General features: G+C 42.8%; 2 protein-coding genes across 4 annotated transcripts in view; both read right to left on the bottom strand.

Moving 5' to 3' along the window:
* Positions 1-759: 759 nt before the first annotated feature.
* cd226 (CD226 molecule) lies at positions 760-5357 on the bottom strand. Of its 2 annotated transcripts, none has more exons than XM_075452488.1 (6): positions 5197-5357; positions 4178-4501; positions 3646-4026; positions 3211-3313; positions 2392-2446; positions 760-878 (listed from the first exon to the last, which is right to left on the bottom strand). In XM_075452488.1, exons 1-6 carry the CDS (start codon positions 5258-5260, stop codon positions 852-854), a joined length of 954 nt encoding a protein of 317 aa, XP_075308603.1. In that variant the 5' UTR covers positions 5261-5357; the 3' UTR covers positions 760-851. The 2 variants fall into 2 exon arrangements, with proteins under 2 accessions (XP_075308603.1, XP_075308602.1); XM_075452487.1 differs by having other exon boundaries at positions 785-1929.
* A 478-nt stretch (positions 5358-5835) lies between these two features.
* rttn (rotatin) overlaps positions 5836-19121 on the bottom strand; it is a 32164-nt gene continuing 18878 nt past the window's right edge. For both annotated transcript variants that reach the window (XM_075452485.1, XM_075452484.1), the window contains 17 exons: positions 18698-18890; positions 18446-18558; positions 17048-17135; positions 16522-16723; positions 16080-16170; positions 15590-15740; positions 15212-15349; positions 14327-14529; positions 14130-14235; positions 13796-13893; positions 13465-13542; positions 12902-13028; positions 10221-10411; positions 9588-9861; positions 6311-6414; positions 6051-6120; positions 5836-5925 (listed from right to left, as the gene is read on the bottom strand). In XM_075452485.1, the coding sequence (XP_075308600.1) occupies positions 5846-5925; positions 6051-6120; positions 6311-6414; positions 9588-9861; positions 10221-10411; positions 12902-13028; positions 13465-13542; positions 13796-13893; positions 14130-14235; positions 14327-14529; positions 15212-15349; positions 15590-15740; positions 16080-16170; positions 16522-16723; positions 17048-17135; positions 18446-18558; positions 18698-18890 (2307 nt within the window). In that variant the 3' untranslated portion in view covers positions 5836-5845. The remainder of the gene's footprint in view (positions 5926-6050; positions 6121-6310; positions 6415-9587; positions 9862-10220; positions 10412-12901; positions 13029-13464; positions 13543-13795; positions 13894-14129; positions 14236-14326; positions 14530-15211; positions 15350-15589; positions 15741-16079; positions 16171-16521; positions 16724-17047; positions 17136-18445; positions 18559-18697; positions 18891-19121) is intronic.

Raw genomic sequence — 19121 nt, 5'->3', positions numbered from 1 at the left:
TGACAGCTCACCACAGTAGTTTTACCATCATTTGTACCAAAATGCATTTATCACTCCCTTAAAAAAAAATGTAAAACAGGCATTGGCCCCGGTTGGAGGATGCCGTCTGCCCTTGTATTTCCAGTTTTGGTTTTGTGTGATCAGAATATAAACTGGCTATACAGTGCGAAACTAATGTGTGCAAGGAGAATTTTCCTACCTTTCGATCATCGACTGTATATACGGTCCTGGACATATCCAAGTGCGATGTCACCCAAAGATGGCTCATGTGCGCCATCTTTACCACTTTGAGCCACGGCGTTTGCAGATAACCAGTGTCAAGTGTTGTGTTTTCTTTTACACGTTACACTTAGAAACTTCACTAGTTAGGTAGAATATAACGGGATCAAAGCAAATATCACTGTGACTGACACACCACCCTTTTAGGGAATTGTTTGGATAATAATGCAGTTTATTCTAATGATAAAGTGAACCCAAGTCTCCAATTCCTGTGAACAAAATAATACTTAAACTTATCAGAAATTCACTGGTTTTCAGTCATTCAGCATCTTCTTCACACCCTCCCACACCAGGGGAAATTCAGAGGCATCAGCTACGACACTTTAATGTTCGCCACATTGAGTCTTTTACAGTCATGCACATCAGTTTCAGTGTTTCTGGCCACACACACAGAATCGAAAGTATCATCACAATCAAAATGTACAGTTACAGCTGTTGTTTCATCAGGGAGAGCAAGCAGAGAGAATGAAGACAAAAACTTTGCGATCCAAAACTATATTGTCCCTTCATGTTCCACTTTTCTAACTTGTCCACATTTGTCTCGTTTCCTAGCGGAATAGCCCGCATATCCACTACTGCCTCTGCCACTGCCTCCACTTCTATGGAGATAAATGAATTAGATTACACCGACAGCACACAGCTTCATTTTACAACAGTGCCGTAAAACAGAAAAACAACAACAACAACAGTAAACAGTTCGTCACGAAAATGTCTTTCTTTTTTCACATTTTATAAAGCAGAGTAAAAAGAGAAAAAAAAAAAAGAACACACACGTCAGTAAAAAGACAAAGTGCACGGACGCGTAAGCTGCAGCCCAGGATTTGCTCATTAGAGTTTAGCTTTCGTACTAAGAGTGTGCAGGAACTAGAATGCAGTCATCCCAGACAGAAAGCCCATTGGGGAGAGATGCAGTCCCAAGTGCTGGTAGATTGCTGAATGACTGCTTCTCTTTTTCTGTTAGATGATTAGACACTATTGTCAAGCTTTGAATGGAAACCAGGAGGGATGAAAGTGAAAAGAGTGCAATTACACAAGCTTTTGTCAATCGTTTTACTCGGGAGGGGCGGCAGGGGGTTGGAGAGGCAAAAGGAACGATTCTGCTGGCTTTTGTCTTCTCTTCTGTGTGATGGTTACTGTCAAATATTGTTTTGGCCAAAAAAAACAAACAAATGTTTTCTCAACAGTAATTACATACTACATTTAATTAGCCGGAGCAAGCCTGTGCCCAAACAACCCCGTCAGCTTTTTTTTTTTAACTTCGAGATGAGCAGCGGCTTGTTAACTCGTTTCAACGCCACTGGGTGGATATTAATCTGCGTCAGCGTGATCCCTGCGTCTGATTAAGGAAAATTCACAAAGATAATTAGGATGCGCGCTTGCCAGTATTTGTTTGTTCTCGCACGGATTTACACCGACGAGCTGTGTTTGTGTGTAGCTGAGAGCACGCCGACAGCTGTGAAAGGCAAAAAGCACATTCCCAACATTATGCAGTAGCAGCACAGTTACAGCATGTGTGTTCTCCTATCAAACCTATCGTGTGGTTTGAAGCGATCGCACAGCCCGCAGGTTGGCATAGACTGGGTAGGTCTTTATCTGCCTGGACTTCTTTCCAGTCTTGGGATGCATAGGGATGTTCTCGTACAAGTTTGGCTGTGAGGAAGTAGTGTGGGTTAGTCTTTAAGGTGAAACACAAGTGACAAATGATAATGTACTGACCCACAGTGCATTTGCCTGATAGCATGTTTGTTTAATCAATATTTACTAAAGAAAATGAATACTTATTCCAGTTTTACCACTTATAGAAAAACAGCTATCTGCATGCTGTGCTTATCATTTTTTTTCCTTTTACCAACCAAATGAATATTCTGAATCCTGCACCACATTATCCAAACCACCCTGTTAGTTGTTGTGAAGCTGCATTAGTTAAGGAAACAGACATTAATCACAGTGTTTCAGGATACCCAACAATGGGATGTGCCGCATGAAGCGGGATTAATTGTGAAGCGTAACGGCATTGTAATTGAGAGCGTATCCGATTAGGAGGTGCGGGAGCGCCTTAAAAGTGTCAAGTGCGAAGACGAGCGTAGATAGAATGAACAAACCGACGCCTACCTGTCTCTTGGACGGGTGCAGTTTGACCCGGTACTCCTCTCTTCTGGTCTTTTTTCTGTGGCGATTATAAGACAAAAGGAAACAAGAAAAAACAGGAGAAAGAACAAACAGGGTCAAAGTTATTAGCCACGCAACAGACTTGCAACTTTTATCATGGAATTCAGACAGATTTATACCAAGAGTGATGCTACTGTTACAAGGACATTTTATAAAGTAGACAGTGTAGTACCCGCAGCATCCAAAGCGTTCTCCGTTTGGTGAATCACGGAGGCCACTCACATATAAGCCACAAAAGGGCGATTGTTCACCATCAAAAACAACTCAGACCTCCAAAAGCAAACCCTTAAGTATAGTGAAAATACTTTGTCAGCACTTTCTCAAGCATAGAAAGTCCGTGGTGCTCCACCTCGTCGCACGCACAGGGGTTGTGCAGCGTGTCCTGCCATCGATCAGCATCAGGATACTTTAACTCAGGCAAAGATGTTGGACTTTGGGTTTTTGTGCTTGTGTGCCGCTTTCCCAGGATTTCCATTCATTTTTACAGTCTATTTGTAGGCGTTTGGAAATCGGACAACTGATCAGTGGCAGGGTGCTTTGGGCAACAATCGCACATGCAATGGGGGCAAGAAGGGGTGTAAAATTCACTGCATGTAGCTTCTGCTCAAGCCTCTATAAAAATGCGCGAGGTTCGTTTGAGATGGTGAAGATCTGCTTGTTGTGCGGCCCCCCCCCATATTCTCCAAGATCAGAGCGTTCTGACCGCTCTGAATACAGCTAACATTCTGCTAAAACATCAGCTGCAACGGCTTTGGACGTTACCTGTGCCTCATTGCTACGATGAGGATAGCAACTAGTAGAGCAAGTCCAGCAGCTCCAGCCCCGATGTAAATGTACATCATGTATAATGTCAGGCTGAATCCACCTGGTTAAACAGTAAAAATGATATATTAATGGTAAAAAAAAAAACAAAAAAAAAACAGGACAGCCTGGAAGCAATGATGTCTAAGCAATTCAACAACGAAATAATGTGGTTTTGTAAGTGCACAAAGATTTCCCATCTGTTGGAATTTGTGGTTTTAGCACATTTGAGTCCCTTGTGCAGCTGTTGTGAACTTATGAGCCTGCCCTCACACGCACACTTTCCTTTTTTTCCATCATGTTCCATCAGTCATTGCTCTCTAAACCATTTTCAGTTTGAGAAATGCTTCACCATCTAGTCATACAGTTGAGTGTACACGTGTGTTGTTTTTCTACCTGGAGCAGCAACAGTGAGCTGCACGGTGGTGGTCTGCACACCCACGTCTGTGTTAAAGGTACAGCGATAGAAACCGCTGTCTTCCTGTTCAACATCAGTCAGCTGCAGGCTGATATCCAGGCTGTCGGTGCAGTTGACTCTCCCCCTGTCGCTGTAGTCCTCACCCACCAGGCCCCCCTCCACCTTTTTACACACTCCAATAATGTTCCACCGTTGGTCGTTCAGCATCTTCTCCAAAATGACCTGGTAGACGGTACCGTTGTGCCGGTGGCTGCATCCGATGGTCAGGTTGCTGCTCTGCTCTGCCACCAGCCCGGTGTCTGCCACAGTCTCCTCCGGGGGAGGGGGATTTGTGCTGTTATCTTGTTGCGGGGGCTCGTCTGTAAGCACAGGAAGGAGGACACAGCTCGTAAAAAATAAAGACATCTAAATGGAAACAATAGAATGACACTCTACTTCATTTCGTTTCCATTTCAGTTCTTTTTCAGTCGTCTAACAGGCGCAGATGAATTCATCTCAGAGTTTCTTTACCTAAATCCTCCACCTGGATGTTCTTGGTCCAGGGTCCCTGAGGGAAGGTCTGAACAGAACACTGGTAGAGCCCGATATCCCGATGAGTGACATTCCTCATGGAAATACTTCCATCCATAGGCGTGGTCCTCAGGAACTCTATTCTCTCGCGGTAATGGTGAGAAAAAGCCACACCATACTCTGGATGGAACACAGCCACTGGATTCTTTTTGGGAATTTTGGTCCAGGACACCATGCTGAGGTTGCCAGCCCAGGGACACAAGCAGTCGAGCACCATCCCCTCCTCCAGTCGAACTGTAACGGCCTCTTTCTGCTGCACAGCAACTGGACAGACAGGGTTTTTAATCCGTCAATGTAACAATGACACTCACTTATACTGAATGAAACAGAAAGAAAGAAAGAAAGAAAGAAAGAAAGAAAGAAAGAAAGAAAGAAAACAACAGAGACCCAACTCAAAAAGGTTCATATTACTGATTACATTTGCATTTGTGGGTCCAAAAACTTAAAAAACTGAAGTGATGGCATTTATCCCTTCACAACATGGAATTAAAAATATTATTCCCCCCTCAAATCTCCCCCCACGCGGTATATAACCACTGCAATTCACTTATTTGAGGCCGTCCCATGGGTAGTTAATGGTAATTAGGCTGATTTGAGCCAGTACACATGAAAACAACTTACAAAAGCTCCACATTTTTTAAAAGCCTTTTATCCAAGATGAATGGCAACTGATTGAACTGTTACAAAAGAAAGCGTTCCTACCATTTATCCCACCCAAGCCGACTAAAAAAAATGGACTCTGGGATGAAGTGTTTCTCGTTAAATGACTCGGTTTAAGATTTGGAGAACTTCTTCAACAGAGTCATAAGCAGACTTAAAGATAATGAGAGACTGAGAACATCACTTTCAGCATTGTTAAAAGTCAAAGTATTGCCACGGGACCCCCACACCATTCACAAAAATATAGAAGCACTTTTGGATAAATATCTAAATACAACAAATGTGTGCCAATTCCATACCTTTAAGAAAAGGGAGAAAGACAAGTACCACGAAGTACCAGCGGTCCTTTTGTACAGCTCCCATCTTGCCTCACAGGGGGAGAATGAAAGCTGCATTGATGAGACGAGTGGAGAGGCGCCCGAGCTGCACTTCCTGCTAGCTCTCCGGCTACTGCGAAACACTTGAGCTATTGGGACACACTTCACGGTAGCCCCACTGTAAGCTCATTCCACACAGAGGGGCGCTTTATCACCAGGATTGGGAGAAGACGACAAGGCTCACAGCTAAAACGCTTTCTTCTGGGTGTCAACACGGGAAACTGAAACCGAGCGCTTGGCTGACAACTGAGCTCAAAATGAGTTTGTGGGAAAAAGTTTGTGTTTACTGTAAATTAAAGGTTCTCAGCGTCAAAGTGTATTTGTATCCTGTTCCGGCGCCCCCCCATCAACAGCACGGTGTGGCACAGCGTCATGACACCAACCTCACCACACCAGATGTGTTTAAGCCACAAGTTGTCAGCTTTGTTCTTACTGAGCTTAACCAAAATGACCACACATGCATGCACACACACGCTCACACACACACAAAAGGAAATCGCTTTAATATTCAGATGTATATACATTTACTTGAATACAAATCATGATACAAAAACATAAATTAACGGAACATTCAGCTTTTGAGCAGCTGGGAAAGGTTTTCCAGGCACTTCAGCAGGTAGGAACTCAAAGGTTCCCGCTTGCTCTCTGCGTCTACGGTTAGAAAATGAACAACAATTAAAAAAAAAGAAAGAAAAACAAGAAGCAAAAACCTTGTGTGCAAATGCAGCGCCTGCACAGGTGCTGATCCTCTTCAATCAAACCAAGTAACCGCATACCTTTTTTCGAGATGCTCTGCGCCTCCTCGATTTTCAGCCAAACGGTGGGACACTTCAGTGTAGTCTTGGCCTTGGAGAGGAGTAGAGTTAAAAGAAAATTAGGGAAAGGGAACAACTATTTTTTGAGTACAAGAGAGGAAAAAGAGGAATGAAGACCTCCCAAGGTGATCTAATATATCGCAGATAAACCGTACCAGCCGATGTAGACACCATCACCAAATGAAAAGTTATAGTGTTGGGGTGCAAGAGTGTGAAGGTACCCTCTGATTGTTGTGCAGCAGGGCCCACAGTGCAGACGCGCCCATACAGCGGGTTTCCATCTCTCTACTTTCCAGGCAGGAGAGCAAGACCTTCACGGCTTTGTCTGGGAGAAAGACGTGGAGATGATCAGGGGGATTCATGACCAGTTCAGGCAAAAAGATTAGCAAACACGTGTGTTTTTATTTCAAACAAAAAAAAAAAAAGGATGCTAAAAAGGTACTTTCACAGGGAAAATAACAGGAACAACCTGTTAAACACTGACATGACCAAAGTTCAGGAAAATGCGTCTCTACGCGTTGCGTTGATCTGGGTCACAGTGTCACACCACACCTCCACATTGGCTTTGCCTGCTTTGATCAGATAAGAAGCTGCACTGCATGTTTCCTGTAAGCTGAATGATTGATTGGGTTTAAAAAACTGTACACACATGTGTCTCAGACCAAATGGCTATGACCTGTGGGGTTCCCCAGGGGTCAATCCTGGGACCCGTATTGTTCAATCTGTACATGCTTTCACTAGGCCAGCTAATACGCAGCTATAATGTGTCCTACCACAACTATACAGATGACACTCAGATCTACGTGTCACTGACAGAAGGAGAACACGACCCTGTAGATACATTGTGTCACTCTATCGGACAGATCAGTGTGTGGATGCAAAACAATTTTCTCCAGCTAAACTCAGACAAAACTGAAATCATTTTCTGTGGTCCACAGAAACAAAGAGAAAGTGTTATCAATCACCTTGAGACTCTCTCTGTAAAACCTAATTATCAAGTTAGAAATCTAGGGGTAATATTGGACTCAGACCTGAACTTTAACAGCCACATTAAATCTATAACATCAGCAGCTTTTTACCATCTAAAAAATATTGCCAGAATCAAAGGAATAGTGTCTAAACCAGACTTAGAAAGACTTATCCATGCGTTTGTCTCCAGCAGGTTAGACTACTGTAACGGCCTGCTCACTGGGCTCTCTAAACGGGCTGTAAGACAGCTGCAGTACATCCAGAACGCTGCTGCTCGAGTCCTGACTAGAACCAGGAAATATGACTATATTAGTCCAGTGCTCAGGTCTCTGCACTGGCTTCCTGTCGCTCAGAGAATAGACTTTAAAACAGCTCTGCTCGTGTACAAGTCTCTTCATGGTCAAGCGCCAAAGTACATCTCTGACATGTTAAAGCCATATGAACCAACTCGGGCTCTGAGAACCTCAGGGAGGGGTCTCCTGCTGGTGCCCAGAGTCAGGACTAAACAAGGTGAGGCTGCGTTTCAGTTTTATGCCCCTAAAATCTGGAACAGTCTTCCAGAAGATGTGAGACAGGCCTCAGCTCTGACAATGTTTAAATCCAGGCTGAAAACAGTTCTATTTAGCTGTGCATGTGACACCTGAAAGTATTTTATCTGCACTCTTCACTTTTAAATTGATTAATTAATGATTATTTTTTAATGGGTTTTTTATTTGATATATTTTTTAATGATTTTATTGCCTTCTTGTGATTTTATGTAGCTGTAAAGCACTTTGAATTACCTTGTGTACGAATTGTGCTCTATAAATAAAATTGCCTTGCCTTGCCTTACACAAGTTCCGCTGGAAAAAAAAAAACTGTCACATGACAGTTTCCATGCACCTTGCCCCCTTGGATCTGCAGCTAGCAAAGCGCACACACACACACACACACACACACGCACACACACACACACGCAGACACACACCCTTTGTCTCAGTGACATCCTTTGCTTTCTTCATCCGAGTGCCTGGGGTTCTTTCATCTTTGTGCACCTGCAGCATTAGTCTGACAACACCAAATTGAAAAGTGACCCAGTTTAACTGGAAAAAAAAATACTGAATGCAAACATTTGCAAATGTCATAAATAAACATTATATTCAAGATAAGAGCACAGAAAACATATCAAATTTAAAAATGGGACATATTTACCATTTTTCCTCATATTTATGAAAAACCTTTCGCCTGAACAGAATTTGATGGCAGTAAAAGTGGGACAGGGCCATGTTTACCCACAGTGGGACACCCCCTCTGTGTGCTGTTAACAACAGGCCGTAAACATCTGGGAACTCAGGACGCCAGTTGTTGGACCTTTGGAAGTTGAGGGTTGGCCCATTCTTTGTTTGATAATAGCGCTGGCTCTGTTTCATAATGTAGTATGTGGTTTAGCGTTGTCTTGTTGAAACAAACAAGGGCTTCGATGATGAACATGTCATCTGGACGTAGCCTCAGTGTCCATGATTTCCAAAAATATTTTAATTTTGATTCAACTGATCACAGAACAGTTTTCCACTTGGCCTCATTCGTATCATTTACTTCTCCAGTCCTTTGTTGCCCCCAAGTCTACTTCTCTGAGATGTATTGCTGCCATCAAATTCAAGCTGAGCTAATATTTCAACACTTTCTATGTTCCACTCTGATTATAACATTGGTGTATGACATCTGCAAAGCATTGCATTCAGTTTTTCCAAATCATTAATAATAGGAATTACTTCCTGCTCTGAAACGCCGCTCCGCAGCTTCGATACTATTTCTAACGGTTACACTGCACATGTTTCAAACACCACTCGCTTTTTGGTTCTTGCATAGCGGCCGTAAAAAAATATACACTAGTGCTTTTTTTTCCCCCAGTGGGTAAGGAGGTCGATTTCACCCAGGTGAGCTTTAGACGTGGAGCTACATCCAGGAAGCTGTTAACCGGGCATATAAACTGGTAACTACTAGAAACAGATGAAAGCAGCCAGTCCGGCTTGTGCTGAGCTGACACAGCTCACTTCCTGGTTGAAGCTACGTACTTAACCCTTTCAGACTTGAGGCTTTGTTCAAAACAGTCTTCTAAAATCCACTAACTTGAAACTGTCCACCATTTTTTTAAGTTTTTTTTTATTTCTCAGCCTATAAAGAAACTAGAAGCATGAGATTAAAAGCATTTAAGGTTGGACTTACAGCTTTCATAGTAAATGACTGACTTTGCACTCACGTTGCCGTTTCTTTTGAAAAACTCAAAGCAGTAGGCGTGAATTGAAATCACACGTGTCGCTAAAGGTCATAAATGGGTTGAAACGTGCGCAAGAGATGGATTGATCTTCTCAATTGACTTAATGCGAATAGTTTTCAAAAAAAATGTTTGACATCGAATGTGAGGGAACTTTCTAGTTACCATCTGAGTGAGTGCGAAACCAGATTGATTTCAGGTCTTAAGTGCTTCTTTTGTGCTTCTTCAGTACTTGTAAGCAATCGATATATACCATCCCCACTTCCCTTTCATACCGTTGGTGATGACGTGTGACTTGTTGGCAGGGCAGAAGCAGAGGTTGTGAAGGGTGAGAAGTGCGTGTCGCCGATGCAGTGCCAAGTCTGCCAACAGTTCCAGGGCTCCATTCACCCGGAGGATACTCTGCTGGCCATCCTCACTAGACGAGATACTGACCAGCAGTCTTAGCCACATGCCAAGGAGGCTCCCACCACCAGCGCCTACTGGCAGGGCTTTTAAACCAGCTGCCTTGGGCAGGGGCACTGACAAGAAGCCTTGCAGGAAGTTATTCTGAGAAAAGATGACAGTTTTAGCATTAAATGATGAGATCATTAACAGCTGCTCTTGAGTTTAGAAGCCGTTTCCGCAGACAGGACAGGGTAGGTGTGAGGGAGCTGCGTCTGTAATTTACAGCCACATGACGCTCTGTGTCACAGGGGTTATTTTTATTCGACTTGTGAAATTGTTTCTCACATGAGGTAATCAGAAAATGAAAACCTTTCAATCAGGAAAGAAAAAAACTACAGTTCCTCCACTCTGACTACTTCAAAGCAAATATTATCACTAAGAAATGCATCACGCCTCTGATCATTTCCTTACATTCGGCACTTGTCTTGCTCAATATGACATTCTACATAGTGTGACTGTACCTTCTGCAGGATGCATCTGCAGTCTCGTGATACAGCCAGGTTGGTTAAGAGAGAGAATGCCAGATTCTGGATGGGGCTGTTGTCTGGGGCAAGCGACGTCAGCTTCATGACGGAGTGCATCAGAGAGCTCCCGGAGGAGCCTTTAGATCCTGGGACCACGCTGGGGCCACTGCCGCAGAGAGAACTGCATGCTGGGAACGGAAAAGAGTACTGTGATTAACATCTTCTTTATGTTCTTTTGTATTTACAATAAAAGGGACAAAGAAAAAGATAAGTTAGCTTTCTCTCATTATGCACAAAAAAATACAGGCCAACCGCTGACCTCAGTGCTGTAACAGCACAGCAGATCATGGCTAAACTTCTGTTTCCAATGGAAAAGAAAGGATAACGTAATCCTTTTCCATTTGTCTTATGAGGGGAAAGTCACATGTTTTACACAAGTCTGCACAAATATATCACCTTGCACTAAAGCATTTGGTAAAATCTGATTAGTGGGCTGAAGGATCCCACTGCTGGAATACACCTTCAGTGTAAAAAGTGACATCTGCCAATCAATCTGCAAACCGAAAAAGTTTAAATTATTAATCAGCAGCTAATGTTTGGTTATTTTTTTTTTTTGAAGGACAATGCTCACGATGATTAGTTGTAAACTGCCTCATGTTTGATGTGAGTAGCCTTTTATCCTAATAAACATGCAAACAAGACATTGCACATGGCAGATTTTTACTATTACCAACAAGCAAACAGTGGCTTCAGTGAAGTTAATGGGGAGTGCTTACCATAGCAGTAAACATCTATATAATCCTCCTCGTAGTTGCTGTATGTACTCCTAACTACATTTAGCCACTTTTAGCATCAATACAAGTCCAACCCAATAATGAAACACTGTAGGAACAGCTTGCTTTTTTCTGTTTATCTTAAAGCTGGCCAGTCTTAAATAAAGACTGGTCCCGTTCGGTTGCACGGCTGTCTGACATTTTCCCAAAACATCTCTGCATGGCTACGTGTAAACTTACTTTTTTGTGTAAAGACCGTCTCACAAAATGACCAATAAAACAATATAACAAAGAGAACCTTTGTACACAAATGTTACAAGAGTGGAATGTGCATGTGAGGGAATGCCATTTACTGAACTGCTGACACTGACAAGCCATTACCAATAAAAACTTGAAGAGATGAAGTAAGTACATATTGAATCAGAAAACGCTAAAACATCTATGATAGGTTTTCATTTCTTAATCATCAGTCACCATGAAAGGACAGCTTGGTGATGACTACCATGGCCTCTTATTAGCCTTAGGCTACAGCTGCAATTTACTCTGAAAGGCCATAAAGGCATGTAAACACTAACAGATATCACAGAAATAAAACATCTCTATTTCGGCACCACATTCAAATCAGTGTAGCTGGAATGCCAAATGACTAAATACAAAATTTTAAAAAATTAAGCTTTTCTCTGAAGACACTGATTGATGTTGCTTATTTGAGCGGACGGTAGCTTGTTGGTCATGCTAATCATACATTTATACCACAGAGGAACAGGCATGTGGTGATGTTAGCCTGAAGTTCCCTCAATTTCTGTCAGGATATTATTGACAAATTGTCATGGGAGTTCCACTTTAAAATAAATCGCTCTGATATGAGAGAAAAAACATCGAAAATAATGAACTGCTTTGCAACCATGTAACATATGGGGCATGTCATTCCAAGTTAAGTGCAGGAAAAAAAATGGTTTTCTATTTTTTTTTCTTTTTTTCTTGAACGAGCAGAGCTAACAAAGCTCTGGATGAAGGTGGGAGATGTGAGATGAAAGAGTCAGTAGAAATGTGGGAGTCTCAGGAGACTGAATGGTAGCCTGAGGGTGGATGGTGTAATACTAAGCCTGACTGCATGCAGCTTGAACACAACCTGCTGTTCAGTTAACCTTTAGAGAAATACTGAGCCTGACTTCACTGATTTCTGGTGGTTCGCCACTTGAGCTTATTGGGGATCGAAAGCATGCGAGTTAAGATCAGCGTGTACAAAGGCACCCGCTGAACTGCTGCCAAACAAATAAAGAGTAAAAGAGCCACATTCAAACACAGTATATATTCAGATATATATGTTTATATCAGGTTTTTCAGTATTTTTGCATAGTTTCCTCTCTGATGAAACTGATTTCTATTGCACAAGTATGTCAGACATAGACACAAGATCAAAAAGAGGTCATGAGCTGTTAGTCAAAGCAACATTTCCCTTCAGTTACTTCCTGTTAAAAGTCTGCCGGTGTGCTGATTTTCACATTTCACATTCACATCTGGCAGGATGGCCAGCAGTTTTTTTTTACATTTTCATCATGGAATACCGACATCTCTGGCAACACAGGGATGTTCTGTTCTTCCCCACATCATCTCCCACTGGTTTGAAACTAGTTTCAATTCCTGCAGTGAGACAGGCATGCAGCCTGATGGATCCTGACACTGTGTCACAATTGTGACTGGCAGGCAACCAGAAAACTGCTCTTATACAGTGAGACACAATGTTGTCCATTCGTCATTGGAGAGGACAATGGGATTCTTAGTGCTAAAGTGTGTGTGACTCAGAATGCTGACTGCAGACAGAGGCGAGGGGGAAGGCACGGGCCAGGCACAACGCCTGCAGAAACACACACAGACTGACAAAACAGGCACACACATGCAGACCTGCTGTGCAGTTGGCCGTATAGATACAGAGAAGCTCCAGTGCCGCCTCCATGGTGGGGTCGTCCAACAGAAGCCAAGGCCAAAAGGCGTTGATGGCTAGTGTTAGACGGGCATCTGTGGCAGCCACCTACACACACAAATACAAATGCAAATACAAATACAAATACTTTAGGGGGAGGCCAAAGACCGACTTGGCAGGATTACTGATTCACACTTGATAAAAAGATCAAATAGACTTAACCCGATGCAGACAACTCCGCCAACAAAGACAGCTGTGATCAACTTAAAAATGACTCCAGATTAATACAGATACAGATTAAATACAACTGGCATTTAGTCCAAGGTAACCAGCAGTGACTAAAAAGGCCACTTGGAAAATAAAAAGCAGCTAATATGCACTAAAAGTAATGACACATAAAGCTCAAGAAGCTAAACTTGCTGAAGTGTTGGCAGTGTCAGGCACATTTAGGTGCATCTCATTTACAGACACAGCACCAGTACTCCGAGGTTCCATTAAAAACCAATTAGCAGTGGGGAATTAAAAAGCAGGCAAAGGCACTCACTTTGCATTCATCGTTGCGGTAAAGAGTGCTCCGCAGGATCTCCAGAGTCAGCTTGACTTCCTTTAAATAGCCCCCTTCCTGATAATATGGAAAAACAAAACAAAGAGCAATAAGTTTAATTGTCCCAGTTTAAAAACAACCTTGACTGCACCAATTAAAGACTTAACAAGAAGAGCAAGAGAACTTTCTGCTGAGTAGCACAGTGCATATTTATAACATTTACACAAAAGACTCTTTGATGTTGGATCGGTTTGTTATTTTTTTTCAAAAAAAAAAGAAGAAAAAAAAGACACAGGCAGCTCCTACAGGTTTCCAGCCAGTCTCGGCTCACCTTTTTGCGATGAGAAGCCTTGCCAGGTCGGACTGACTCCAGCTGGAGGTGGGAATGAGTCTGTTTCAGCTGCTGCACACAGCTGTCAATTAAACCGGCTACAAGACAAGACAGCGAGGGGCTCAAAATGGGTTGAAATGATACAGATTTGATTTTTTTTTTGTTTCAGTTGACAAACTGACTGAACTAGGGATCAATGGTGTTTGGGAACTTTGGAGAGTAGTTATTTTCAGAGTGAGACGCCTAATGAGAGAGGGCTAAAAATACAGGTTAACAAACAGAAACTGCTGCTCAGGTGACAGCTCCATACGAGCCTGATTTCTGGGGAATTTACCTCTGGCAGCATAGCTTTGAGCTGTGGGACTGCAGGCAAGCAGTGTCATCAAGGCTCTAGCTGTAAGCTTCTTTAGCGGGTCCTGAAGGGTCCTCTTCTCAAAGCTCTGACAGTTACAGAGGGACACAGCGATCATTCTCAAACATAACATTTGTAAATGATAATCCTGGGATTAGCAAAACACTCCCTCCACCAACCTGCAGTAACAGTTCGCACAGCTCGCTGGCCAAGGGACCATTTAGGACGTCTGACAGAGAGGTGCCGCGTTTAGACCCTGAGCTTGCGAGCTCCTCGCTGCGGCACTTTGCCTCCTCTGTGAAAACTGTAGAGAGAAACTGCAGAGCCACTGTGTGGAGAAGAGGGTCTGCAAACTCCTCACTCATACACTCCGATATTGTCCCTGCAGACATGCAGAGAAAAACAAAAGCATGAGTTTGCTAGAAGAGATTCCTTAAAGAATATGACTTGATCACAGTAAGACGAAAGGGCAAATCTATTCTTTAAGGTATTTGATGATTTGTCTGGGACTCAGGTTGTACGCCATGGTGGAGAACCCACCAATCATTTGAATGAATGTGCCCAGATACCATAAACATTACAAACTTCTCCTTGCAGACAAAAATACACACACAAAGACTCATCATTTATTATTTACTGGCATCATCAGACTTTCCTGCTTAGTCAGAGAGGGAAATATGAGTGGGAGGAGTAGTGGTAGAGTAATTATCATTTCCCTGCATCGACTGAAAAAAGTTTATACAAACGATAATGATTTAACTAGCATGCTGAAATAATTTAGGCTGAATTAAGGCTGCACAATTATACCTAAAACGCTAACTCAGATCTTATTTGGTCAACTGATCTGATCGGCATTATTAGCCTAATTATGACGATCGATCTTTTATGATGTAAAACCTCGTCTATCTGAGCGAGATCCTGTCTATTAAACCTCAGTAAGCTATTTCGATTGAACCATTTACCACAAATACAAAGAATGTGAAAGGTGATCTATAATAAATAATTGCACAACTGACTCTGCCCTGTGATCTGGAGCAATTACTTTGCTCACTCTCTCTGTGTACCTGCAAATGCCCGCCAGCGTCTCCCGAGCGCAGCAGAGACAGATGGGTGCGATGCTGAGCCGTCCCTCTTCACCAAAGAGGCCAGGAGCATAAACACATCTTTCCAGCACACACAAACCACGTTCCGGGTACCTGCGTCTGAGGGGGAGGGGGGAGTGAGTCACAAATTTTACGACACCAGATGCCCGCAAAGCCACACACAGATCGCACTTTTGGGCAAACTGTAGATAGAGTGAAGCAAATGGCTATATGTGCCTTGCATGGGAGGGATTTTTTTCCTCCCTCTTGCGTATCGGAAATGAGGATAATCTTGTTCGTTAATACTTTCACCAACTTTATTTCATATAGATGTGCTTTCGGTGTACAAATGGGTCTGACCTAATCCTTTAGGGTCCAGCATGAGAACAGCCACCAGAGTAGACAACAGCTGTTTCAGGAGGTCCAGCTGGCCAATCAGCTCCGTGTTCGCCTCGACGCACGACTCCAGCAGTTTGCAAAAGCTGGACACAAACTGAAGTGCGGTGACAAACTAGAGAGACACACACACATACAGGTGGATTTAACGACAATGCAGGCAAGCAAACAATCATTGAGCTGTCGAGGTTGGAGGGAAAAAAAAGCAACAAATCAGAAAAAAAAAAAAAAGAAAGAAATTTTGATGCTTTGAGCAACAGCTTGTTAAGTATTCCACCCACACTGAAATCTGTGAGGTGCCCTCAGATAACCCAGTGATGCGCAGGAACTGGCGCGGTGTGCCAACCCACACATTTTGTGGTGGGTCATAGATTAATAAGAAAAATGAAATAAATAAAAAATGGAAAAGTTGGAAAAACTATTCAAAACTATGTTCCAATCAGTGTTTTGTCACCTGACTCTTGATGTCTTCTCTCTCTCCAGGAAGGATGTTGGGTGTCCTCAGCTCAGACAAACATTTCTGAATAGGCCCAATGTCCACTAGACTGGGGGGGGTTAAATTACGTGTTAGCAAGAAACTAGCTAAAGGTGATCAGAACTACAATGACACATGCAATGACTTATTTAATCTTTCATGATTAAAAAACGACAGAAATATATATTACTGGGGCTCAAAATGTTGGTTTTATGATTTGTCTTTACACTGACTCACTGGCAATGGAGCTGCATGATTTCTTTTTCTAAACAAAATCAGAACTGGGACATGACTATATGCTCAATGAACTGAAGTGTAATCTTTTCAACACTTGACTGATTTTCAGCTGCATTCCCGACGACACATTAAGTGGGAAGTTGGTGGTGTGATGTTTACCTGGACTGAGACTGTGGCCTCTTACCTTGCCAGGACCTGGAGGAGTTGGTTATGTCCAATGGCAGTGAGAGTGAAATCTGGCAGGATGGCCAGTAGGTTGGTCAGCAGGCCACAGTGGGCCATCAAGAGGTCTGGAGTTACCATGACAACAGGCTCCGTGGCTAAGGGCTCGCCCTGTTGGGAGTCCAGCGTGGTAGCCGAGTTGCTTGTGTCTGTATCGCTCTGGCCTGTGAGACACACATCAATAGACAGCTAACTAGACTTGTCATCCAACGGTTCACATCTCTGTCTGTCTCTAGCGATACCCTGACCGCACAATCAAAAGCGTGTAACCAAGGTAAAATAACAGAGAACAAGGTCTCACTTTCTGGACTGTATATTTAAGAGTGGTTTTAGTTTAGAATTGTTCCTGACCACGTCCAAGCTCACTGTTTCCAAAGGAAAATAATGTGAACGTTTATGGGGTGCGAAAACTATGCAAACACTGTTAAAATGATTGTGTACAGGAGTGTGCACATGTGCATTCACACAGACGTTTCTCTCTGTAGTACCTTGAGCCATCAGTCTGTTGGCAGGCGTGTCCTCTGTGAAGCTCAGCGGGGAGGGAGCCTTTGGGGTGTGTGGCGTTGAACCTCTCATCTGCATTGGACCACAAGCAGTTATAAGGATCCATTTGACTTAAAAGAAAACTCTTGTATTTCAAGATCTGGGTGTCATTTTCCCATCTTTTACAGGTTTAAATTGTTAAAAGGGAACAATAATTGTCCAAACAAGTACAAAGGTCCTGCGTTTACCACCCACAGGCTAAGATTGCCATTATAAGTGACTGATGTCACAAATGCTGGAGATTTGCGAAGTTTGAGTGTGTAGAAAGAATTGTGGAACAGTGGAATCATGTGACGCAGAGTAAAGACAGTGAAGGTTACTGATAACTAAAAGATAAAAAAAAACACACAACCGAGAGTTTAAGTTTGGTGAAATCTAAATAATAAAACAATAAAAAAAGACAACAAACTGACAAGCTTTGAAGTATACTTTCACTGATAACATCCGGTGAACTGGGTCACGCTGAAGAGGCTGCTAGTTGTGTTATAAATGCAAGAACATACTCATGTCAGGATGTGGTGAGGAGTGACTCATCGTAATACCTGTGTGTTGGGCAGCTTCAGACGAAACGTAATTAACAGTATTACTAGAAAAAAAAGCAGCGTTATGAGTAAGTTACCTAAGTTTCTCACTGGGAAGGCTGCAGGTACTATAGGCAAGTAAATTGGCACATATTGTGATATTGTAGCATTGTGTGATATCAGTTATGGTTAAGAGTTTTAGGAGTTAATTGTGGGTTAGGCAGTGCAAACTGACTCTTGTGGGAGAAGGATGTCATGACATGTTCATGACTTCTGGCCTAGTTACATCCTGGGCCTTGTTGACTGGTTCAGAATATTGTTGATAGTTAGAAGGAGCGTGTTTATGATAAACTGCGAAAGCTAGGCGCCTCCGGAGAGGGCCACGTACACTTGTTATGATAAAACGGTATAAAAGGGTGTCACTAGATGAGCTCGTCGGACATTTTGTACATTCTGTATGCACATTTGCTGTGACGGTTTGTTCAATAAACTCCCCAATGGACGGCTGACCAACGCGGGATTCGACTCTAATTTCTCCACAACACTCTCTAGCTAGAACCTTTTCCTAAAGAAAAATTTTACCTTTTCCTGCTCAAAAAGCAGTGAGATATGCGGCAGACGTAATTGAGGTTTTGAAAGTTAAAGCGTGGCAGAATAATGGCAAGAAAAAGGGATTTTCACTTTGATGTTGGAAATCTCCCCTCAAATTACACGGCAGCCCTTTCACAGTTGCCAATTAGTGCGTTTTTTGCTCATACAAGACAATATGTACAAATAAAAAAAAAAAAAGAAGAAATGTAGAAATGTAGAAAAAAAACCTACAAGAGAATTGCTAACCACAGTGCTGGAGGTGGAGAGTGAGCTGGAGGGTCTGCTGGAGTCGGTGGTGGGGGGTGGGGGTTCACATCTCCAAAACCACAAAGAATTCTCAGAATCTAGACAAGTGCATACACTAAATTAAACACACTCCCATGCGACACAAAGGTAGAAACTTACACATAAGTGCAGATATAATTGCCTTTTCTCTCTGTAATCCAACATGGAGACATGGAGTTACTGCGAATCTGGACTTACCCTCTGAAGTGCTCTCATGAATGCTGGGACCACTGCTACCACCAGGTTGGAGATGGAAGGTGTACCTGCCACGGTAACAAATAGAGGCAGAGAGAGCCACACTTTGGAAATATTGACAGTGGTAGAGCAGAGCCTGCAGCGCTGGAAGACCCACCAAGGACACACTGGTCACTTCATCGTGGACACATGGGTGCTGGAGGAGTAGAAGTGAATGCAGAGAGGAAAGATTTGTGAACATTTGTATGGTCATACAAAAAGAAAAAACAAGGTCAAGGCAGGTTAAACGTATATGTTAAGATGTGGCATCGTTCTAAGACATTTAAAAAAATGTCACTTCACATCAGTGGGGTGACATTACGTGTCCTAGTTTTATTGTTTTGTGTTTATTTTTCGCCCCAAAAAAGCTCCTGCACAGCTCGTCACC

Source organism: Odontesthes bonariensis, chromosome 20, assembly GCF_027942865.1.
Source record: "Odontesthes bonariensis isolate fOdoBon6 chromosome 20, fOdoBon6.hap1, whole genome shotgun sequence".
NCBI lineage: Eukaryota > Metazoa > Chordata > Actinopteri > Atheriniformes > Atherinopsidae > Odontesthes > Odontesthes bonariensis.
Note: the sequence above shows the minus strand (reverse complement) of the source record. Positions and strands in the feature narration are given on the sequence as shown.

Bases quoted from the DNA above. Each gene is read 5' to 3' on its own strand.
- cd226 (XM_075452487.1), bottom strand. From the start codon at position 5,260: ATGGGAGCTGTACAAAAGGACCGCTGGTACTTCGTGGTACTTGTCTTT. The intron at 4,027-4,177 runs GTAAAGAAACTC...CTGTGCTTACAG, and splicing joins CATCCAGGTGGAGGATTTAG to ACGAGCCCCCGCAACAAGAT. The intron at 3,314-3,645 runs GTAGAAAAACAA...CTGTTTAACCAG, and splicing joins GCTCACTGTTGCTGCTCCAG to GTGGATTCAGCCTGACATTA.